This window comes from Ornithorhynchus anatinus, chromosome 5 (genome assembly GCF_004115215.2).
Source record: "Ornithorhynchus anatinus isolate Pmale09 chromosome 5, mOrnAna1.pri.v4, whole genome shotgun sequence".
Classification (NCBI taxonomy): domain Eukaryota; kingdom Metazoa; phylum Chordata; class Mammalia; order Monotremata; family Ornithorhynchidae; genus Ornithorhynchus; species Ornithorhynchus anatinus.
Window position 1 is genome coordinate 77,073,451 of NC_041732.1, and position 24,966 is coordinate 77,098,416.

A 24,966-nucleotide genomic window follows, 5' to 3' on the forward strand; every position below is an offset into this window, starting at 1 on the left:
CCCATGACCTTCTGACTCCCAGGCCTGTGCTCTATCCACTAAGCCTCAATGCTTGTCATCTATAAAATGGGGATGGAGACCGTGAGCCCCACGTGGGACAGGGACTGTGTCCGACCTGATTTGCTTGTATCCACTCCAGTGTTTAGTACAGTGCCTGGCACCCAATAAGCGCTTAACCAATATCACCACCCGTTTTATGTACATAAGTGCTGCAGGGGAGAGGGTGAGTATTACAGTGCTTATATTATAGTTTACGGACTCAAGTGCATAGGTCAATTAATGGTATTTGAAGGCTTACTGTGTGCACACCCCTGTACTAATGTGCTTGGAAAGAACAAAAGACGACAGAGGGGAGGGGAGAAAAAGGAGGGGAAATGGGAGATGAGTTGGGGAATTTCCCAAGGATTTAGAACAGTGCTCCACGAAGTGTAGATGCTTAGTAATGTGTGTGTGTGTGTTTTCATTCTGAGAGAGTGAGATACAGAGAGAGAGTGAGAGAGGAAAGGAGGGAGAGAAAACAAGACTCAGGCAGAGCTGTCCCAAGACCATTAGAATTTGCTTTATTACTAGTACTAAACATTTGTTTGGTGCCTAGCACTATACTAAAGGCTGGAGTAGACAATACAGTCAAGCCAAACATTCCCTGTCCCATATGGGGCTCACAGCCTAAGTAGGATGGAGAACAGGTATTGAATCCCCATTTGACAGATGAGGAAACCGAGGCACAGGGAAGCAGAGTGATTTGCCCGAGGTCACACGGCAGGCAGGGGGCAGGTGCTGAGCTCCTGCCACTCGGCCACACCGCTTCAATAACCATCGTATTTGTTAAACACTTCCTAGGCGCCAAGCGCTGTACTGAGCGCTGGGATAGATGCAAAATCATCTGCTCGGACACGGTCCCTGTCCCATATGGTGCTCCCAGCCTTCAATCCAATCTTAGCAGAGGGTTTGACAAATGAGCAGGAGTTGTCCTAGGCCCAAACAACAGCCACGGTCTTTCAACACGGTTGTGCGGGGAGAAGGGAGGGGAAATGGAGGGAAGAAACAGCGAAAGAGGAAGAAACGGGAAAACCAAGAAGCCGCCGAGCCAGGATTTGGCATGTGTTCTTTTTATTCCAATTAAAAGTACATTAGAAACAGCACATGAGGCCGGCAGCAGCCCAATCCAATGTACTGCCGACGAGGCCACGCTGGCTGCACTGTTTCTCGTAGGCGATTGAAACTAAACTTCCACTCTACACTCAAAGCACTCACTCGTCTGCCATTTTAAATAGGTTTCCAATAAGAATAAAAATATACACCCCCAGAATACAAAAAAGTTTCAATTTCAACAGTTTTCATTAAAGCCTTTATACAAATTGATAAAAGGGTGTACAGTCTCCTAAAATTTTAGGTACATTTTTAGTGAGCCTTTTTTTTTTTTTTTACTCGGTAAAAGGATCCGCGTTCCTGTCTGTGAACAGAATGATGGCCAAAATCGCAAAACAAAAAAGATTCATTTTAAATTTACAATTTATACATTTGTTCTGAATTGATTCTTGTGCTGAGAGAGGGAGAAAGAGAGGGCACTCACCCTGCCAATCCACAACGAGATTTCACACCACAAAGTTTAGGAGCCTACTTCCTCTCTCAAAGAAACCGGGAGAAAACAAAAATCCACACGCTCGTACCTCCAAAATGGTCCCAACGGACAAGAAACCCAATGCCGAAGTCAATCTCTATGGAAAAGAACTTCCCAGATCAAGGGGTAACTTCAGGGTTCAGGTCTTTAGGGACCACTTTGCCAGACCACCACACAGAGTCCATTTGTTCCCAACAGTGTTTAGTGAGTTAAGACAAAATAATCCATATTGTAACAGTTGTAACAGGTCAATCCGATGCTTGATTTGGGGGGGGGGGGAGCCTTTTCCCCCATTTTTCTGCATCCTTCAATACTGTTCAAAACCCCTTTTCTCACCAAATGTATGGAAAGTGCCATTTAGTAAAGTCATCCACCTACCCAAACAAGGTGCAAATGCAAACCCAATTCCCATCGCACCTCCCAGAGACTGAAGATTGTTAAGGATGGATTTATACATAGGGTGATTAACGGCCTTGCCCCTTCGCCCAATCTTATTGGTAGGTTAGCAAAAAGACGTTCGTGTCAGTGCACGGATGAGAGTTCAGAATGGGTTAGGTGATGGAGAATTGGGACGTGGAGGGAAAAAGAAGTTAGCTGGTCAGGTCAGGATGGGAGGTCAAAGAGGGCAGCCATCACACAGTCCTCCCAAGTAGTCTCTGCTACCGTGGGAGACGGAAAACTGGGCCAGATAGAGCAGCAGTCAGCCCTAGGATGTTTCTTATGTTTTTCAATCAGATTTAATAAGCAGGCATGCAGGGGAACAGAACTGAGGACCTAGATACTTCCCTTGGAAAATAATTCTGATCGCCTGGGAAGTTCCCGACTTTTAAGATTTCAAGCATCGACCGGAACCCCAGAGACACTTATCCCACAATTGTTTAATGTGGGTGACTGGGTCCTACACACGTGCACACAAACACACACACACACACACACAAACCCCCTCCCTTCCCCCAACCCCCGCACAACTGTGAGCTGTTTAACAGAGTGAGCAAAGCACTACAGATTAAAAAAATTGAGGTAAAATTGCACCAGAGAAACCCTCCATTATATCTAAAGATGATCTTCACTGGAAACAGAGAACTGAACACCATCATAGAATTTAGCTCCCCAGGCAGCCCATTATCTATCGATGCATTGATAAATAGAAGCGAGAAGTGAACGGGACCACAAAACTTTGCTCCCTAAGGAGGCATATTATCCAATGATCCATTTTGATAAATAAAACAAAATGGAGACGCGAACATGATGATAGAATTTGGCTCCGTGGGCAGCAGCCCATTAGCCACTGATGCACCGATAAATAGAACAGAAACCAAATCGAGAAGGCCAGCGTGCCCTTCGTCACTGCATTCCATCTGCCGACGAGGCAACCGGCTTCAGATCCGGGAGTCCTAAAGAGCCGTCCAACCAACCGCCTGAACCCGCTTCAGAAATATCTGACTTCACGTTCAATCGTAAGGTCCTTACTGAAAGAGAACACGCCTTATATCATGTTCCCCAAGCGCCTTTTAAGATACTCTGCACCCAGAAGGTATTCAAGAAATACTGATGACAATGATAAGTCAATTCCTTCCCCAACACCTGCAAGCTACACTTACCACCGTGGCAAGAAGGGATTTCCATCCAAAGGGATGCGGTAACGCTGCCAGTCGGTCAACACTGAAGCCACACTTCCCCACTGGCAGAACGGGAATACGGAAGGAATGGGGCAGGATACCCAGGCAGCTACTGAATGGTAAGCTGGAATACGGAGCTAGAAAGCAAGAGAGAGGGACACGCGAGAAGGAGGCCGGGGGGGGGGGGGGGGGGGGGGGGGGGGGGGGGGGCAGACCGGACGCAACGATGAGATGCAGCGGAACCTCGGTGCACCTTGGCGGAAGACCGCGGAGCCCTTTGTGACAAAGAGCAGCCTTGCATGCTGCAATCGGAGGCGGAAGGGGCTCCTTTTGAGGGGAGACCGTTAAGATTGCTAAAAACGACGAAGCCAAACTGAAAACGGGCCAGGCACCGGACGTGTAAATTCATCAGTAGTACAGCGGACAAGGAGACAGTCTGTAAGCAGAACACGGGGTGGGGGTGGGAGGGCAAAAAAAGCATTCGTGCAGTAGCCTTTTCCACCCCCTCTGCACCCGCAGATATTTTTTTTTTTTACCATTGACAGCCACGATTTCGAAGGCAATTACATAATTAGCAATGCTGCCACTGCACAGATTCAAGACCCTTCTTTCGGTCAGCACTTAGAAACACACGATTCCGTTCAGTTAAAAAGGACCACGGCTCTAGGTCCGAGGGGAGGAGAGACTTAGGGAATGGGTATTAAAAAATGAACTCGAGAAGTTGCAAATTATTTTAACTAGAGGAAAATAAGAACCCATTCATCTTGAGTTTTGGCTAAGCTTAAAAATAATAATACGAATCAGAATAATAATTAAAAAAAAATCCATCCGCTGTATACTCGACCCTCTTTGCTGACCAAGAATGCTTAGAAAGCTATGTCCCAGTGAAGTGAGAAGTCATTTATTACTACTTTTAGACGTTAATTCAGAGTCTGCTTTTTGGCAAGTCTTTAATTGTTTTCCCCATCTTAAGGCTAAACTAAGAAATCTTAAAAGCTTGTGTAAACATCTTCTCTTGCTACCTCCCTGCATCAGTTGCACAATTTAAAAACCCAACTGTGATTTCAAATGAGGTAATTTCTGTGGATTCACGCCAGAGTCCTTTTTGGGACCAGCTGAGAGTTGTGCCAATCTGAACGTCAGACCAATTGTAGAGGGAGATGCACGCCCGGGGAAGGGCGAAAACCAAATCCGGCAGCTGCTTTTCAGTTGGCTATTTTCTCAATCTCATCCAAATCATCCGTATCCAGTCTGTCTATCTTCTTATCTGAGGAGAGAGCAGATCGGGGAATTAAAATTAAGGCTGGCTGTTTCTAGCAGAACCTGAGAGACTTTATTTATACAAGCCACCTGGGAAGAAGAGCCTACTTTTTAAGCTGTCGATCTCGGATTCTAACAGCTCCCCACGGGCACACACACCTCACACTCCGCCCCTCACAGACTTTCCCTCTCTCTTTCCCCAGCTACCTTGAGAGAGTACAAAGCAACTGAATAGCCATGAGCAACGTGTGTGAATGATGCTACTGTTTCCCAGGAATTTTATTTAAAGGGCTAAACATTCTTTCCAAGTCATCTCTAGGCCAACTTTAAACCACCTTCAACTTCGGCATTAACCTGGAGATGGATCAGTCACCTGGGGCTGTTGCAAAAACAGGCTATTAAGCCACCGACTTCCAGGTCTTCCCCTGAGTACAGTGCTCTCCACACAGTAACTGCTCCAGAAATACCACTGGTTTGACTGTTAGAGGGTCAAAAGTCAAATGTGGGAGAATGGCACATCAGTTACACTAAAATCTGGTTAGGACACCATCATTTGGTGTTTACGGCAGTACGTCCCGGCTAATCTTGGAGACATTACCCACAGAATGCGAGGTATGGCATTCTATTTGTACTAATCGTGCTAAAACCAAATATTTACATCCATGCCTTTCAATCATTCATTCAACCGCATTTACTGAGCACTTACTGTGTGCAGAGCACTATACAAAGCGTTTGGGAGAGTACAATATACCAATAAACACACACATTCCCTGCCCACAACGAGTTTATAGTCTAGAGAATGTTACTTCCCTGACTGGGAATCGAACCCGGGTCGCGGCGGTGAAAGCGCCGAATCCTACCCACTAGACCACCAGGGATTGACAAGAATATTTGTGGTATTTGTTTTGCGTTTACTATGTGCCAGGCTCTGTACTAAGCGCTGGGGTGGGTAGACGCAGATGGGGTTGACCGCAATCCCTGTCCCACGTGGGGTTCACAGTGGCAAGTCCGTATTTTACAAAGGAAGTAAGCGAGGCACGGAAAGATGAAGTGACTTGCCCCAGTGCCACAGAGCAGATAAGTGGCAAAGGCGGGATCAGAACTCATGACCTTCCGAGAACCCAGGATCTTGAATGTTGGTGTGTTTGGGTTCTACTATATCATTAAACTAATATATACTATATCATCATACTACTATATCACGGGAAACAGCGTGGCTTAGTGGAAAGAGCACAGGCTTGGGAGTCAGAGGACACAGGTTTTAATCCCAGCTCTGCCACCTGTCTGCCGTGTGACCTTGGGCAAGCCGCTTAACTTCTCTGTGCCTCAGTTACCGCTTCTGTAGAATGGGGATTAAAACTGGGAGCCCCACGTGGGACAACCTGATTACCTTGTATCCACCCCACCGCTTAGAACAGTGCTCGGAACATAGTAAGCACTTCAAATACCATAATTATTATTACTGTTCCACAGAGAAATACTTCCCCACCGGTCTTGAAGGCCAAGAGGAAAGGGTGGCTTTGGGGGACTCACTGAAATGTTCTTGGATCCGGTTAAGGATGTTCATGCTGTGCTTGCTGTCGATCATGTTCACCGCCAGGCCTCGCTTGCCGAAGCGGCCAGTGCGCCCGATCCGGTGTAGGTACGTCTCGTTATCTGGATTCCCGTCCTTGTCCACCGGCAGGTCGAAGTTGATCACCACAGACACCTGCTCGACATCGATACCTGCAGGGCGCGGGGGAGGAAGGGGCAGAAACGACCGCTGTCAGTCATACGCGCTCTGCCCGGTGGGCAGCCCTCTTGTTCTGAGGGGAATGCTGCCAGAGGCCAATGTGCAAACTGCAGAACAAGTAGCTGCCCGGCAAGACCTGACCTTAGAACTCATGGGGGAGAGAGAAGTGGGACTCTGGTGGGCATCAGCAGGCTTTTTAACTCTTAATAAATAGTGGGGCCGTCTCTCTGGGTGTGATTTTTCTAGAGGGGGGAAAAATAAATCTACTTTCATTCCTTTAGCTAATATTGACCGTCTTTCAATTAGCAGTCAAAAGGAGGCTCCTTTTAATTCAAGATGTGTTAAATATACCATGTTACCTTGGGCTACAGAGCATTATTTGGAAGGGAAAGTTTGGATGTGTGTATGGAGGGGGAGGGGGACCACTGATAAGTTTTTTGTAGCTGTCTAGTTGGGGGAACTGGCTCTAGCTGTGGTAGAACATTTTAGAACAAAAGGGGGGGATAAATAGAAAAAGATACAAACCCCACCGCCTGGCTATATCTAAGCAAATCACTACGACCTGATCTGACCACTTCATCTGAAAGAACTCAGGCGGGAAATTGTGGCACTCTGGCCAAGAGTACGTAGCCAATTGTGATAAATGGTCGCTGTGCCGGGCAGACTACCAATATCAGAAAAGTACCAGAGGTGACCCTGAAAACAACAGACCACTAAATCTTGCTTCTGGCCAGTGCGGGTTTCTAGAATAATTAACTTCAGGATCACTGAGCACTTGGAGGAAAAAAGAGAAAAAAAAAACAATGCTGGAGAAAGACGGCACCGTTAAGAGGATTAAAAAAAAAAATTATACCTTACTGTCTCCCCAAAGGGGTCAACAAGCAAGGGGCCGGATGGTAACAGTGGGCTTAATGCATTTAGATGTTTTTTTAAAAGGCTTTGGTAAAGTTACTCATCCAGAGCTCCCTCCCGCAAAAACAGCCAAAAAACAGAGTTATCATGGGAGAAAAATATATTTATCCTTCTTTATTAAAAGAAAACTGTTGTTGGTGAAAGTCATTTATGAGTGTGTGTGTGTGTGTGTGTGTGTGTGTGGCTGGGAAGGTCAATGCAGAACCCACAGTCCTAGACACAATGTGCGCACAAAGTCTCCCTTGTTCTGTCACGTTTGATGCTTGCAGCGTCTAGACTATTTTCTAGTTTGCTTCCTTGTCACTGGTTCCTTATGAAATTTCTGCTCTTTTCTTAATTCCAGGAGGTCTCCATCCTTGTCTATCCTCTGCAACAGACTCCCAGTTTTCAGCTAGGATGGATGCAGCAGGTTAAAATGTCTTTAAAATGTCTCCTCGGTCTTCCTTGCTTTTGATTTCCCAATTTCTGCTCTCCATACAGCAGTCATTTGGGTATCCTGCTGGTATTGACTCTCCTCCTATGTCCCACCTGGTGTAGCTGGGTTGAAGATGGCACAGCCAGGAGACTGACCACATTCCAGAACATTATTATTTTTATCTTCCATCGCCATCTGACGCCTGGGTGAGGGTCCAGGTCTCAAAGTGCTAAAAATGAATTCAAAATTGTTGCGGCTCTGTAGACCTTTAGTTTGGTCTGGAGCTTCAATCCGCGCGCTGATTCGACCATCCCGAATGATGTGCTTGCCTTTCCTGATTCAGTTTTCTACTAGTTTATTGTTGGTCAGTGTGCTGCCCCGGTAGCAGAATGCTATGACAGCATTTAGCTCCACTGCCAATGTGAATCTGTGCCAGTACCAAGCTTCCCTAGTACTGGCTGACAGACCACCTGTTTTCTTTAGGCTCATCGATCGCTCGTAATGCACACCTATGGGGCATGGTCAACTGCATACAGTGCGTCTTCAATGACCATCTCTAGGAACTCTGGATGATGCTCAAAATTTATCGTGCTTGAAGAGTTCCCCAGAGCCTTAGAAACTCATTCCCATACCTGCACCCAAATCTTTCGAAGGATCTGCCAGCATCACTGTCCACTGTGGGCAGGGATTGTCTTTCTTTGTTGCTGAATTGTACTTTCTAAGCGCTTACTACAGTTCTGTGGACACGGTTAGTGCTCAATAAATACAATCGAATGAATGAATGGATGACTGGGGAGAACAAACTGAACAGAGCTGGGTGCAGTCTGTAAACCTGCTTTATTCTACTAGCAACAGGGAATAGATTTGACCGGGCCCCTTCTGTTCTGATTTGGTCAGCCATGCGATCATGAAGTAGTCTTAGAATTTTGAACTTAATTTAGCAAATTTGGCTGACGTGAAGTTTCCAGAGCTCGGATCTAGAAATGGCTTCAAAAGGTTTAGTAAGATCTATGAGAAACGGTGTAGCATTCTTAGTGCTGATCCCTGCATTTTTTCTCTGACACCTAACCAAAGTCCTTCTGCTGGGTCACGCTCAGAGGCCCTCTGTGACTCTGGAAGCGTTGGTTTGTGGATCTTCTTTGTAGCTTTTTGAAGGCATGGAACTTATCTACCAATTCTGTTATACTGCACTCTCCCAGGTGATTAGTACAGTGCTCTGCACGCAGTAAGTGCTTAAGTAGAACTAACAACCGATCCGGGGATACTTTGGATCTTGCCAGGAATTAAGCTCACTGTGGGCAACGAATGTGTCTGTTTACTGCTGTACTGTACTTTCCCAAGTGCTTAAGTCCAGTGCTCTGCACACAGTAAGCACTAACTATGACTGATTTGAAAGAATGAGTTGAGAGTAATGAAATGCCTGATGGGAAAAAAAAGGAAGGAAGATATCCCGAACACTAGGACAAGGACTAGAAAAATAGGTGATGCCCATGAACCTGAAAAAGAATACAAGTAACACACCGAGGAAAAAAATAATCCCAAACTACTTCTACATAGTGGTGAACTTTGAGCTACCAGCTATAACTCAAAGATCTTAATCAGATTTTCATACAATCATTGGTTTAATCTGTGATGGTATCCAAAAAGGTTAATAGGACAGTATAGTAGCATTATAAACCCAGGATAGACTGCACCCGGAATACTGAGTACAGTTCTAGTTTTGGGTTTTGTTTTTTTGTTTTTTTAATGGTATTTAAGTGTTTACTATGTGTCAAGCCCTGTTCTAAGCACTGAGGTAGATAGCAGTTAGTCTGTTGGGACACACTTCTTGTCCCACATGGGGCTCCCAGTCAAACAAGAGGAAGAACAGGCACTGAATCCTCATTTTACAGTTGAGGACACGGAGCACAGAGAAGTTAGGTGACCTGGGCAAGGTCACAGAGCAGAAAAGTGAAAGATCAGCAATAGAATCCAGGTCCTCTGGCTCCCAGGGCCCATTTTCCATCCATTAGGCCATGGCTGCTCAGGAAAGACATAAAGGGCTGGAGAAATAGAGCTAGAGAAGGGCAGCCAAGTGATCAGGGGGATGGAGCAGTTCTCAAATAGGGGGCAGGCTGAAAAAGAAAAACTGAACCTTCTGGGTGAAAATATCAGAGCTGAGGAGGAAGAGGATTAAAGACTACAGAGTTGTGAAGGACGTGGACAGGAAATTGTCCATCAAATCCTGAATCAGGACTAAGTTTAAAAGAGTTTTTCCTTTTGTTCTCAATGTCCCTCAGAAGATAGGGAGCACCGAAAAATTCATTAGGATGAGGTCCATTAATGCAAACATTAACGGTACGAGATGGTTGAAGATGAGCTTTGCTCTGACACATTAAAAAAAAAAAGAGGTAGAAAATACATTATTTGTCTCACAACAGCTCGAGTAGAACTGTTTTTCCATCAGTTGGATTGGGTTGAAAACCCAGTTCTAAAAATGGGGGCAAGTTATTACAGGAAGTCAGCATTCACCATATAAATCAGCTTCTCAAAAATGATGCAAGAAAGGGAGGCCACACCTCAGCTCCTACGGGATAAAGGGACCTCAGCAAATAGGACCAGATTGCGATGGAGTTGGGGTGAAGAGAACCAAAGCCAAGTCACCTCGGGCCATACAAAACCCACATCCCCCTCAGCTAAAAGCTTCTAAAGGCTACTATCCAGAATAGTTTGGTAGTTTTGAAGGCTGAGCAGGATATCCCGCCATGGATCGCTAAGCACAAGTTTTATTCAGCCCTTGTGAGTTTACCCAGATTCAAAGCAGGCCAGGGACATTTTTTCCTAGACTAACAGATGAATGCCCAGATACAGAAGGGGCACAGTCAGTTGTGTACGCTCCCTGTACATCTTTTCCCGTGGGCCACTAGACACCTAGATTGTAGGAGAACTAGACAGCTACCATGAAGAGAAAAATGGGAGAAAAAGAGCCTCCTGACCTAGAACTCCTCCTCCGAGAGTTCCATGGTCTTCCTGATTGATTTTCCCAAAATCATTCTGGCAAACACGTAGGGCTAGAGAGAGGGCTAAAGCCTAACAGGAAGGAAACTGGTGTCGAGGAAAGCAAGCAATTTATCGTGGGCCAAAAGCAAGCACCCACGCAGGGAAAATAGGGCTCGCCAGGCCCATACTTAACCAGGGCTACCTAACGGTTTCCATCGATGACCATTTTGAATGCTGGCTTTGTTGGCTCGTCAGGTTCGGCTGGGTTTGGCCACGGAAAAGCAGCCATCTTTCTGTCCCACTTACAGTGTATGGGTCTGAAGCAATCAACCACAACCATTCTGTCGGGGAATCCCCCCCACCGCATTCCAGCTCATTACCCCTAGCAGAGGGGTGAGTGGAGGTGGTTTTAGAACAGTTTCTGGAAAAATTCCATCGACAGCCAACGGGATTTCAAAAGCCCTGGGGCTGCTCACTTTGAAATCGGAGAGAATTTTTCCAGGACTATCGACGTGCTGACCGCCGACCACTAGTCAACCTCCAGATTAACCGCTTTTGTTTATTTTTACTTCGGCGCTTTCGTGACAGAGCTCCTGAATTTTGACGCTGGTGTGTCTTCCAGCCACCCTTTCGCTTTGAGATAATGCTGCAAAGTTTACTGTGGTAGAAGCACCTACCTTCCTCTGCCCCTCAACCTCTGAAGGTTTTGGATGGACTCGAATAGAGTGAATAAAGCCCATTTCAATTTAGCATTAGGTAATGGCAGATCTCTGGTAATGCTAGCACAAGGTGGCCTTTTTGCTGAATAGGAGAAAGATAACAATTTGAAAATTAAGTATTTACATATGTGCACAGAAAAAAATCATCTAATTATGTCTATGACTGGTACTTATTTGCAATGCTAATTAGGTATGTAACTATCAAATATATTTATGGTGTTGGGTTAATATTTTGACTCTTGGGAACACATTCAGGCACTTTCCATTAAAACTCCTATTAGAAAATAGAATTATTGAACCTGTTTGCTTAATACTATTTTCCCATAACTAAGAGCTCAAAATGGAGCAGAGCAACACAGGCAATAAAGAGGTGAACGGTCCTCCTCCAAGGAAGGAAATCCACAGGTTGTTCATTCTTATTCTCTCTCTCTCTCTCTCATTCACTCATTCATTCTCCCTCTCAAATGAATAATGCGGAGGACATCCTCATGAATTCCCTTTAGCAGTCACCTCTAGACGACTATACTCCACAATGCCCTAACAAGGTAATAATAATAATAATTGTGATAATTATAGCACTTATTAGGCATGATGTGCCAAGCTCTGTAGGAAGTACAGTCCCCTCAGACTGCAAAGCTCATTGTGGAAAGGGAATGTGTCCACTGTATTTTACTCTCCCAAGCGCTTAGTACAATGCTCTACACACAGTAAGCGCTCAATAAATACCACTGATGATAAATACAAAATAATTACCTCCACATCATATAGAAACTCCTTACCATTGGCTTTAAAGCACTCAGTCAGCTCGTCCCATCCCACCTCGCTTCGCTGAACTCCTCTACAGCCCGGCCTCTACACTCACCTTTCTACCGCCAGCTTTACTCACTGTGCCCCGATCTTGTCTATCTCGCCGCCGACCCCTTCCTTCGTCCTCCCCCTAGCCTGGGGCTCCCTCCCCCTCCATATACGCCAGACCACCGGTCTCTCCACCTTCAAAGCATTATTAAGGTTCACATCTCCTCAAGAGGTCTTCCCCGATTAAGCCCTCTTTTCCCCGGCTCCTTCTCCCTTCAGCGTCTATGGACATTTGATATTCTCCCCACCCTCATCTCCACAGCATTTAGGTACATACTTTTAATTTTATATTACAGATTATTTATTCATATTAGCATCTGCCTCTCTCTGGACTGTAAGCTTGTTAAGGGCAGGGAATGTGTCTTAATTCAGCTGTATTGTGCTCGCCCAAGCCCTTAGTACAGTGCAGCGTGACTTAGTGGAAAGAGCTCGGGCTTGGGAGTCACAGGTCGTGGGTTGTAATCCCCGCTCCGCCACTTAGCTGTGTGACCTTGGGCAAGTCACTTAACTTCTTTGTGCACGAGTTACCTCATCTACAAAACGAGGGTTAAGACTGTGAGCCCCACATGGGACAACCTGATTACATTGTACCCACCCCAGCGCTTAGAACAGTGCTTGGCACACGCTGAACAAATACCATCATCATTATTATTAATAAATACCATTTATCGATGGATCAGGTTGGACACAGACCCCCGTCCCAGAGGCTAAGAGGGAAGGAGAACTGATATTCAAGCACCACCATTCAGATGCTGGAACTGAGGCCAGAAAAGTGACTTGCCCCAGATCACAGAGCAGGCAGGTGGTGGAGCTGAGATTAGAACCAGGTCTCCAGATTTCTGGTCCCGTTCCCCGGGCACTCACAGTTCATCCTGCAGGCTACCCCGTTCAGGGTCTCTCGACACCCCAGTACAGCTTACCTCTGGCACACACATTGGTGGTCACCAACACTTTCTCTTTGCCCGCTCTGAACGCTCGATCACTGCGGCTCTCTGCTCCACCATCATCTCGCCACTTAACAGGGCCACCTGATGGCCTTCTCGTGACAGCTCTCCTGCCAGCCAGCCAGCCGTTTTGCGAGTCTGGTTTTTGGTTAAAAAAAAAAACAAAAACAAATTAAAATCATTTTTCAAAAAAGGTTATAATAGGGTGGCCAACTGCCGCTAGTAATTAAGATTGCTGAAATTCTCCTTTATGGGGTTTAGAACTCCTTTAGAACTCATTTAGAACTCAAGAAGCCAGCCAAGGAGCAAACCAACAGGCATTCAAAAAAAACAAAAAGCAGAATCCGCGCATTAGAGCTAACAAAGGCAGCTTCGCTATTAACCCAAATCCATGTGGGAACAAGACAAATCCTGGATCTTGAGGGGGTAGCCTCGTTTCATTACGCAATACACCTGGAGCTTTCAGGGAAAAAGACAGGAGGCGATTTTGTAGCTTTCCAGAAACACACTCGAGCTTTCCTGCCTTTACCCAGCCTGGGGATCCGGAGGGAGGCTCTGCCCACAGCTCCACCAGTTTACTCGGGGCCCTGAGGCGATCCAGACTGGCCAAAGACTGGCCATAATACCCTGCCCGGGGGGGGTATGCAAGTACCAGTGGCTCCTGGGCAAGACAAGACTCATAAATCATATTTACTTGCATATTTCCACCTCCACAGTTTTTGAGGAAATAAAATTTTGGTAAGCAGGGACAGTGGTGCACCAACGGGTAGGTAGGGACACCGGTCAGGACATGCTGATACAGCTAGTAACGGTGCAGATTCAGGGGAGAGTTTCTTGCATGGGTGGAGCATCTATTCAGGGTCCATTGTATGCAGGACTTGAGAAAATGCAATAAAAAGAAGAACGGATTGCCGCTTGGAGTGGCCTTTTCTTTCTTTCTCCTCCCTCCCTTCTCCAGCTACCTTTAATGCTATGACTAAATCCTCTTTACCAACCTCTCCCCTGGTTTGGAGTGGCAAAAGATTCAAAATGTGGTAGAATTAAGTGAGTAAATATGACAAGTCTTGAGAACATTTAGGTTGCTTCATTGAGGCAGACTGTACACTCCTTATGGGCAGGGAATGTGTCCTTTTATTATTCTACTGTATTCTTCCATTTGCTTAGAACAGTGCTCTGCACACAGTAAGTGCTCAATAAATATGATGAACTCAGTCTGTCAGAGCAGATCAAGTTAACCCGTTGTTTTGGGTCACCTTTGAAAAAATATAAGAACTGGGATTACAATTCCACTGTCCCGCTCTCCTATCACCTTCACTCCTGTCCCAGGTCACAGGGAGTGACAGTTTTCCTTCTTCACTAAGAATTTCACCTAGTCAAGCCTCTCAGCCACCACCCACCATTTCAGAAGGGAGCAAATGCCAGGCTCTAACAGTCCCAATAATAATAGCTATTATGGTATCTGTTAAGCACTTACTATGAGCCAGACACTGTACTATGTGCTTGGGAGAGCACAATATAAAAAAGACACATTCTCTGCCTACGGTGAGCTTACAGTATAACTGAGGAGGGGAAGGGAGAGCTGAGGAGGGAAGGGGGGAAAGAGAGCGGAAGAAAAAAAGGGGAAGAGAACAAGAGGGGGAAAAGAGGGAAGAGAATTCGGGGGAGAGTCAGGATTCCTTTCTAAACTCCCAGATGACAGGGAGTGGGGGGGGGGGGAAACGCAGGCACCCTTCCAAGCTCCCTGCCTCCCCGTTGACGTTACGGGCCGGGCTTGATCCCCCAAGATGACTTACGTGACAGAAAATCATAGCTTGAGCAATAGTGATGGCCCCGTACAGGTTACAGAGCGCCTGGAACTTCTCGTCTCGATTACTGCAGAGCACGTAATACTGCTTGATGGTGTCTAACGTCTCCTCTTCTCGCTTCAGCTTGATGATGTTGGGGTCGGGGACGACTTTCTGGGCAAACTTCCACACTGAATCTTCAAAGGTCGCTGAGAAGAGCAGCATCTGGCAGTCTCTCGGGAGCATTCCTTCAAGGCAAGACAGAATCAGTGACTGTTATTTAGCCCCTTCCGCCTGGTGTCAAGGGGAGGGCAGCAGAAAGCAACCACTTTTAGACTGGGATGCACTCCCTTCCAAAGCCGTTCTTCCTCTTGAAAACAGGAAGGGGGAAAGGGAAGAGAATTCCTCGCCAAGAGCAGTGGCAAAATCAGACAAGCTTAACTCTGGTAAACACTGGGCCGATGCTGAGAGGGAAACCCCCCTCACCCCGAATTCACACCGAATGATGTCAGCCCCCAAACCCAGGCCCAAACACTAGGTGAGGCCTGGCAGGGGCAAACGAGACACATTTAATGACCCACTTTAAAGCAGCCCGGTGACGTGACAAGAAGATAATTAAACGGGGCTGAGGCTTTTCCGATCACCCCGTAAGTCCTAACGGGATCACTGTTACACGGGCTGAGATCATCATCAGAGTCTCTTCCGGAGAAAACAGGGACCAGCAGCTCAAGTCATCACACGGTCAGTGGAAATATCTGCCTCCTTCCAATTTCCATCCCGCTCCAGCACTCACTGAGGAGCCGTCAAGTTTCCGGTCAGTCGGTCAGTCCCGCGCCGCCTCTAGCCGTATGCCCCTAGACTGTAAGTTCACTGAGGGCAGGGAATGTGTCTGTTAAATGGTACTCTCCCAAGAGCTTAGTACAGTGCTCTGCCCACAGTGAATGCTCAATAAACAGCATCGAATTGAATAAGTGAATGAAGGGTCTGAAAATTCGAGTGTTGAATGAGTGCCGGGGTCTCTTGAATGTATAATAATGATGATGGTATTTGTTAAGCGCTTACTACAAAACGAGCATTATGCTAAGTGCTGGAGTACAAGGTAATCTGGTTGTCCTTCATGGGGCACAGAGTCTAATCCCATTAACAGATGAGGTAACTGAGGCACAGAGAAGTCAAATGACTTGCCCCCAAGTCAAACAGCTTCATCAGTGGCAGAGGCCTGCTCTTCAAGTGTTCGTCCATCTGACTATGCGGTTCTAAGAGGGGCATCAAGGACCTCGGAGGATTCTCTGGGTTCCGACATCAACAGCTCCAACAGACAAAGACACCCTCTAGAGTGGAAACTCACTGTGGGGAAGGAACGTGTCTGGCTGCTCTGTTCCAGTGTACGATCCCAAGCGCTTAGTACAGTGCTCCGCATGTAAGAAGCACTCAATACTCTTGATGATGATGCCCCAAAATGAAAGTGAAATCGAGGTGACTGGAATCACGTCCTACAAAAAGCAGGCGCAACCCTCCTTCCACTCGGGGAGGGGTGAGGTTGGCAATCAACAGAGCCCTTGGAGTCATTTCTTTCATCTCCCGCCTTCGAGACGAAACAGCCGATCGATCATAGGATTTACTGGGCGCCTGCTTGAGTGCAGAGCACAGGACTAAGCATTCGGGAAAGTATAGTTCTTTGCACATAGTGAGCGCTTAACAAATATCATTATTATTATTAATGGACATGATCCTGACCTAAAAGGAGCTTATGATCTAGATGGAGAAAACAGACACCAAAACAGTAAGGAAGGAAAAGAGATATGTATATAAAAATCGGTGTGCCTGACTTAACTTGTATCCAGTGCTCAGAACAGTGCTTGATAATCATGGTATTTATTGAGCACTAACTGAGTGCAGAGCATTGTGCTAAGTGCTTGGGAGAGTACAACGGAATTGGTAGATAAATGAGTGTAAATTCTAGAGGGGCACATAGTAAGAGCTTAATTATAATAACAGTAATACACGAGTGAATAGTTGTGCAAAAGAGCTGCTGACTTGGGGGAACACCACGAGGAAGAACTAATGGAAAAAACACAGGTTTGGGAGTCAGAGGGACTAATAAAAATAATTGTGGTATCCGATAAGCACCAATGCACAAAGCACTGTGCTATAAACATTGGGCTCTGCGTTCTAATCCCAGCTCCATCACTTCCCTGCTGTGTGACCGTGGACAAGTTACTTAACTTCTCTGGGCCTCCGTTTCCTCATGTGTAACATGGGGATGAAATACATCCCTCCAACTTAGACTGTGACCCCCTCAGCGCATACGGGATAGAGACTATCTGGACTGATTATCTCGTATCTATCCCAGAGCTCAGCACAGTGCTTGGCAAACAGTAAGCACGGAATGCCTTATTATTATTATTATTAGAGGGCTCTGAAGGTGAGGCGAGCAGTGATTTGACAGATTTGGAAGGGGAGGGAATTGCAGGCAAGAGGAATGGTGTTTGGAAGGGCTTGGGGGGAAGAGACGAAAAAGTGGCCTAATGAACAGCTTGGTGCGAGAGGAGAAAGGGTGCAAACTGGACTGTAGTGGGAGGAGGGAGTGGATAAGGAGGACAAAGCAGACTGAGTTCCTTAAAGCCAATTGTGAGGAGATTCTCTCTGACTTGGCGGGGAATGGGAAACCACTGATGGTTTTAAGGAGTGGACCACCGAAGGTTTTAAGGAGTGGAAAGATGGGCAGAATGCCATTTTAGAAAAATGACCTGGGTGGCAAAATGAAGAGCTGACCGGAGGGAGGGGAGACCAGAAGGAGCCACCCCGAGACTACATTTTAAAGACCCTACTGAGAAGGAGATCCCACCACGTCATCCAGAACCCCTTCCCGTCCAGCAACCCCTGCTTCTAAACTCGAGAGGGTATTTAAATAACTCGTTAGGACACAGAAGCGGGTTTCGGAGAGAAGAGCGAAGGGGGAATGCCCCGAACCCCCAGCCCGCAAACGGGGTCAGCTCGGCCTCGAGGGCGGCGGGCCTCACCTCTGGATGCGTATGCTCTGGTCTTGGTGGCCTTGGGTGGCGATCATCACATCGGCCTCGTCCAGGACGAACACTTTGATCTTCTTGGGGTCGATGAACTTCAGCTTGGAAACACCAGTCCAGGACCGTGCCGGGAGTCCCGATCACAATATGCTCTGATACTTTCTGACCTCGCTCCACTGTTGAGACAGCAAGAAACTGCCCTTGAGGATCTCCGCCACCGGTTATGCGGTCTCGGAGTCCTCCGTTGCTCGAAAACCGACTGGCCAGTAATATCTATTATGGCCTTCATGTAAATTAGGAAGAAGGGACTTTGCTCTGACGATCTTCTGGGCAGGTGGCCACTTGAGTGGCGTGAGAGCCCACCAGAGACCCTTCATCCTGTACGGGTCATTTTCTCTCAACTCCCTCCTCTCCCTCCACCAAATCAACTCTGCACCCTCAGTTCCTTAGGACCGTGGCCTTCGATCTTCCAACCTACATCCAGTTCTGCTTCGGGACAGGGTTTAGGAGTGGGGTGGCCTAGTGGAAAGGACAAAGGTTTGGCAGCCAGAAGACCTGGGTTCTAATTCTTGCCCTGCCGTTTGCCTCCTGGACGACCTTGGGTGAGTCACAACTTCTCTGAGCCTCAGTTTCCTCTTCTGTAAAATGGGAATTCGATGCTTCTTCTCCCTCTTATTTAGACCGCGAGTCGCATGTGGGTCTGGGACTACGGGCATATAGTAAGCGCTTAACAAATACCATCATGTCCGACCAGATGATCTCGTGCTTAGTACAGTGCTCGCACATAGTAAGCATTCACCCGGTACCACAGGACAGAGTTGATAATTGTGGTATTTTTTTTAAGCGCTTCCTCTGTGCCAGGCACCACACTAAGCAGTGGGGTAGATACAAGGTTGTCAGGTTGGACACCTTCCCTGTCCCACCTGGGGCTCACGGCCTCAATTCTCATTTTACAGGTGAGTTAAGTGAGGGCAGAGAAGTGAAGTGACTTGCCCAAGGTCACAGCAGACCAGTGGCAGAGGCTGGGATTAGAACCCATGACCCTCCTACTCCCAGGCCCACGTTCTATCCACTACGCCACACTGCTTCAGGTAGACGTGTTCCCTGCCCACCATGAAGATGTTTGCTGAACAACCCCAGTCTTCCCTGAGTGCACCAGTCTGCTTTCACCTGATCTATTTTCTGGGGTTTGTTCTGCTTTCACGTTATTTAAAAGAAATTCTTGTTAATAATTACCATGGTTTAGGACCTCTCATCCCTCATCAGGGGCAAAGGCTTTGAAGACAGAGGGGTTCCTGTCTTTCGGGGACTTGTTTTGAAGCTTAGAAGTCTGGTGAAATTATGGGATTTTCATTAAGAGGAACACCCCAACCGCAAAATAAACCCAAACTAGATCATGGCCATAAAAACCTACCCCTTTCTGGGGCAATCTCTCAGCGTGGCTTAGTGGAAATAGCACAGGCTTGGGAGTCAGAGGACACGGGTTCAAATCCCAGCTCTGCCACTGGTCTGCTGTATGACCTTGGGGCAAGCCATATAACTTCTCTATGCCTCAAGTTCCCTCATCTGTAAAATGGGGATTAAGACTGTGAGCTCCACGCGGAAACAACCTGATTACCTTGTATCTACCCCAGTGCTTAGAACAGTGCGCGGCACACAGTAATCACTTAAATACCGTTATTATTATTTAAAACACGACCCCCGACAAGCCAGGGGCAGCTTTCCCCACAGATGGAGGCATTTCTTGCCTGGACGCTAGGGAGAGGACCTCCTCCAGCTCCTCCAAGCCAAAAGCACAGTAGGCTGGCTGGGCTGGTTATCGCTCCTCCCTGGATCTTGGAGCTTAAGAGCTGCCCTGTGACAGGGGGTAGGGAAGGGAAGGAAGAGAACCCTGCAGTCGCCCTCAGTGGACCAACTCCCCCCGTGCTCCCTACCACTCGGCCACTAAACCACCACCACCCGCAGGAGCTCTAGGATGCGAGTGAATCCCCCAGCCAGGGGGGCTTAGAGGTTGAACCCGTCAGGGTCCTTTACCACCCTGGGGGGCTGGCAGGGTGTTGCCTCAAGCCTGCTGCTCCGGCCATCCGCTGGGATGTCCCGGTGGGGCCACGATTCCCTTCCGCTAATCCCCCGCAGCCGCTGAGTGAGCGGAGAAGCAGTCTGGCGTAACGGATAGAGCACGGGCCTGGGAGTCGGAGGGTCCGCCGGCTCCGCCCCTCGTCTGCAGCGCGACCTTGGTCGCTTCGCTTCTCTGGGCCTCCGGTACCTCAGCTGTAAAATGGGGATAGTGACTCTGTCCAACTCATCTGCTTGTATCCACCCCAGGGCTTAGTTCAGCCGCTTGGCACACAGTAAGCTCTTTTATACCATCATTAACAAATACCATCACGTACAGGCAGTGGAGGGGCATCCCACAATCAGCACAGGCACCGGGCCAATGTGAGGCTCCTGCTGAGGGGGAAGCGCCCAGCTGAAATCCCGACTTTGGCTCCCTACTCCTAGCAGATGATGTGGCTCCTGGACATCTAACAGTGTGATATCACTCCGCCTACTCGTGCTAGACTTGGGAGGAATGAATGACTCCGTTCAAGGGAGACGTGGGGAAGGTGTTAGAACCCAGAAAGAACTGAACCCAAATTGGCCCCGACAGAGCCCTTAGGAGGCCGCCGAGATCCAGCTCGCTGCTCTTAAGGAACACTGCCAGCGTCGGCCTTGGGGGGCTTAAGGCTGTCCTTGATTTTTTCACCGAAAGGGTAACGCTGTGGCATTTCTGGATCCCAGTCCTGAATGGGGCATTTCCTGCAGGACAGCAAATACTTCCTACTTCTTCAGCTTCCTTTCACACTCCCGCTTTCTAGCAAAGGATGCACACGCATCTTTCCCTCACACGCTAGAGAAGAGACATCACCCCTGCAAACGGGGACCCATTTATATCAACAGTGGCCAAGCTGTGAAGCATTTTGGCTGCTTAAAACAAAAACGCGACACAGCTGGCTCGGTACAAGCGCCCTGCACGGAGTAAGCAGTTAATATGATAGCTACAACTGGACCGTTTCAACCTCTAGTTTAACTTGTTGGCCATCCGATCAATCAGTGGAATTTACTGATTGAAAGTAAGGCAATGACACTACGCTACATCATCTACGCTTGTTCACGGGTGGACCTGACAAGAGACCTCGGTGGTTGGAGAAGCAGCACGGTCTAGTGGATAGAGCACGGGCCCTGTGAGTCAGAAGGACCTGGGTTCTAATCCTGAATCTGCCACTTGTCCTGCCGGGTGAACCCTGGACAGGCCGCTCTGCTTCTCTGCACCTCCATTACCTCATCTGTAAAACGGGGATTAAGACTGTGAGTCCCATGGGGGGCAGGGACCGTGTCCCACCCTGATTAAGCTTGGATCTACCCCAGCGCTCAGAAGAGTGCCTGGCACATAGGCTTAAAAGATACCACAGAGGAGGAGGAAGAAGAAAAAGGGTGGCTTGAGATGCCAGTTTCCAGATGCTGTTCAGGTCCAATGTACATCTCTTTTAGGCCACTAGCCTGCCACCAAGCCCAACCGGACTACTGCTCGAAGAGCGGCATTCCCGGGAGGGAGTCCTCCGGCTTAGAGAAGCAGTGTGGCGTAGTGGAAAGACCATGGGCTTGGGAGTCAGAGGTCAAGGGTTCTAATCTCCGCTCTGCCACTTGTCAGCTGTGTGACTGTGGGCGAGTCACTTCACTTCTCTGGGCCTCAGTTCCCTCATCTGTAAAATGGGGATTAAGACTGTGAGCCTCACGTGGGGCGACCTGATTAGCCTGTATCTACCCCAGCGCTTAGAACAGTGCTCTGCATATAGTAAGCGCTTAAATACCAACATTATTATTATTATTATTCTGTTTTCCCAGCTCTCTCTCCTGATGCAGCTGTGCCCACAAGTACCACTTCCAATGGCAAAGAATTCATTCCTCCAGGGACAATGGGGGAGCATCCATCTTCAGCTGCCTCTACTCTGAATGATGATGGTATCTGTTAAGCACTATGTGCCAAGCACTGTTCTAAGCACTGATCACTGTTCTAAGCGCTGAACACTGCTAATCAAGTTGGACAGCACCCCTGTCCCACATGAGGGTCACAGTCTTAATCCCCATTTTGATAATAATAATTATTATGCATTTATTAAGCGCTTACTATGTGCTAGGTACGTGTACTAAGCGCTGGGGCGGAAACAACCAAATCGGGCTGGGCACAGTCCCCGTCCCAAACGGGGCTCACAGTCTCAATCTCTATTTTATAGATGAGGTACCTGCGGCAGAGAAGTGAAGTGACTTGCCCAAGGTCACAGAGGCAGACAAGTGGCAGAGCTGGGATTAAAACATATGAGCTTCTGACTCCCAGGCCCGAGCTCTACCCAGTACAGGTGAGGTAACTGTGGCGCAGAGCAGTCGAGTGCCGCGCCCAGAGTCACACGCAGATTCGAACCCAAGTCCTCCGATTCCCAGGCCTGGCTTAGCGCTAGGCCACGCAACTCCCTTGTCTGGAACTGGGGTGACTTGGTAAACATAAATAGACGTCGTTCAATTAATCGAAAGTCTAGGCCGAAGGCCCTTTCAGGCCTTCCTTTACTCGAGGGAAGAGCTGGCCCAGCCCCCGGTGCCTGACGCCTTCCTGGCAGACTCAACTTCCAGGCTGCCAGGAGGTTCTCAATCAAATCAAGATCAAAACGATGACAGGCCAGACTGCTTCTAGCAAGGAATCACATTTTGTCTGTCACAACAATTCCCCAGCCGAGAGCTGACCCACATTCTTGCCCACGGCTCTCACGGGTAATTGTGGACGGTGGGGCGCTTCTTCTCTGACCACAGTTTCTCTCTCTCTCTCTCTCTGGCTTTTAGTCTGATAATTGGCTTCCAGTGGTTCTGTTTACCCGACGCAGATTCCCTCCCCATAATCTAGTCTGTCCACTGATTCCCCGGAGGCCCCCGCCCCTGGGGAAACAGACAGGGTGGGAGTCTTAGAAACTACTTGGAAGGGAGGTTCTATACAGAAGATGGAGTTTGAGGGAAGAGGTTGCTTTCCTCGAATTCTCCATTCTCCTCCAAAGATGCCTTCTCGTTATAGATTTGAGGTAGATACTCTTCGACCCAAAAACAGGACGCGTAGAAGGGAACGGAGGAGTTAGAGAAGAAATGAGGGCCTGAGAAGCCCGCCACAGCCCCCACCAGGGTGAGTAGCCAGCCTTACTATATTCAGTTCTAATATCACTATATAAAGTAATAGACAGTTATATTACTATAACTGTCAGCTGCCGAATGTGTTAAATGCAATCTTGGGGCAAAGCACTGTACTAGGAGCCAGGGGTATGGTAGACGGAGCTTCTTACTCCTCTAGGAAACCACCCGAGAGGCAAATCCGTCTAAGAGGCGGCACGAGTGACTCCCTCTGATCAGTCTGATGCTCCTCATTAGCTCTGGTTTCATCTCGCACTGGGATAGTTGGAAAATCCCAGTGAAATACAGAATTAAATTACAGGTGGGGTATTCAAAATACAGGCTTTAGAGTACTTAGTAGTACTTAGGAAACAGTACTGAGTTCCCTCATAATAATATAATAATAATAATAATAATGATGGCATTTGTTAAGAGCTTACTATGTGCCAAGCACTGTTCTAGAATTCTGGAAAGAAGTGAAACAGCATAGAACTACGTATCAGTGAACCCCCTGAACGGGATCTTCCGTTTTCAGAGCAAACACAAATCACTTCGACACAAAGGTCCCCAAGTCTGAATCTCGGAATCAGAGACGCAAATTGCCCGACAAATCCCCCGTCTCGAATTGTTTCCAGAGCCAGAGGCCCAAGGAGTTAGCTTCGCCCTTCCCGTACTCACATTTATTGCCTCGGACGGCATATGCAAGTTTGAGCTCAGGATAAAACTTGCCCATCTGTTCGATCACTTTTCCCGTCTGGAGAGCCAGCTCGTACGTGGGGAAAGGCACAGACACTGAAAGAGACAGTTTGTTGTTTGAGACCCTTGCTGATTTGCAAGGAGCACATTTCATGGAGGGTCTCTACGTTCAATCCAAGCATACCATTCAAGTGTCGCTAGATGGTTTCTGAAAGTACATTTGATTTTGAACATTTTCTCCCGGTCACCCACTGAAACTGAACCTGTCTGGGGCAGAGGGTGTCAGTTTTGTACATCGATTTCACTTCGGCCAACATTTTGCTGCATGTACCAATCCAAAAACACAATAGAGTGACGCTTCCCAGTTGTGGGTATGCTGCTCTGCAGGACAGCGGGGGTCTAGAAGACAGAGCATGGGCCTGGGAGTAAAAAGATCTGGGTTCTAACTCCCCACTCTGCCACTTGCCACCCGTATGACCTCGGGCAAGTCACTTCAACTTCTGCGTGCCTTAGCGACCCCATCTGTAAAATGGGGGATTAAGACCGTGAGTCCTATGGGTCAAGGGACTGCGTCCAACCCGATTATCTTGAATATACCCAGCGCTTAGTACAGTGCCTAGCACATAAGAAGCGCTTAATACCATTAAAAAGCAAAAGGACAACTATCAGTTCAACTATGTGGCCCCTGTGTAACGCCGGGGGTGAGGGTCCGTGATGCCCCGGGATGCTCCATTTTCATTCATCTCGCACACATTCATTCAAATCGCATTTATTGAGCGCATTACTGTGTGCAGGGCACTGTACTAAGCGCTTGGAAAGTGCAATTCGGCAATAGGTAGAGGCAATCCCTGCCCAACAGCGGGCCTCACAGTCTAGAGGGGGGAGAACAGACAACAGAACCACGCAAGTAGACAGGCATCATCTCGACGCCTGCTGACCTCCCGCCCACCCTTAGTAATGGAGACGCTGGCTCTTCGACTGCTGGTTGGCACCCGCGCTTCCGAGCAGAGGCTGGCCGGGGGTGCCCTTACCTGCGGGTACTTGTTCAAGGGTTCCACCTGGCTGAGCATAGCCAAGACAAAGGCGGCTGTTTTTTCCAGTACCGGACTGAGACTGGGCAATCAGGTTCTGTGGGCTGCATCAAGACACAACAGGAATCTGTCAGGACCTGAATCTCAAAGGCATCGTTCCGGCCTAACTAATCGACGGCCACGTCG

The 24,966-nt window shown here is 47.9% G+C and overlaps 1 protein-coding gene and 1 non-coding gene across 2 annotated transcripts; both read right to left on the bottom strand.

Moving 5' to 3' along the window:
- Positions 1 to 1,078: 1,078 nt before the first annotated feature.
- On the bottom strand, positions 1,079 to 24,834 carry LOC100075859 (ATP-dependent RNA helicase DDX19B). The gene is given in 10 exon segments (XM_029065009.1): positions 1,079 to 4,507; positions 6,034 to 6,225; positions 13,033 to 13,086; positions 13,089 to 13,194; positions 14,850 to 15,087; positions 17,864 to 17,970; positions 17,972 to 18,042; positions 23,732 to 23,833; positions 23,836 to 23,845; positions 24,781 to 24,834. Coding segments are annotated over 10 exon segments (981 nt in total). The 5' UTR covers positions 24,820 to 24,834; the 3' UTR covers positions 1,079 to 4,445.
- TRNAE-UUC lies at positions 5,307 to 5,378 on the bottom strand. The gene has a single exon. It is a non-coding gene; the product is annotated as a tRNA-Glu (tRNA).
- Positions 24,835 to 24,966: the final 132 nt, after the last annotated feature.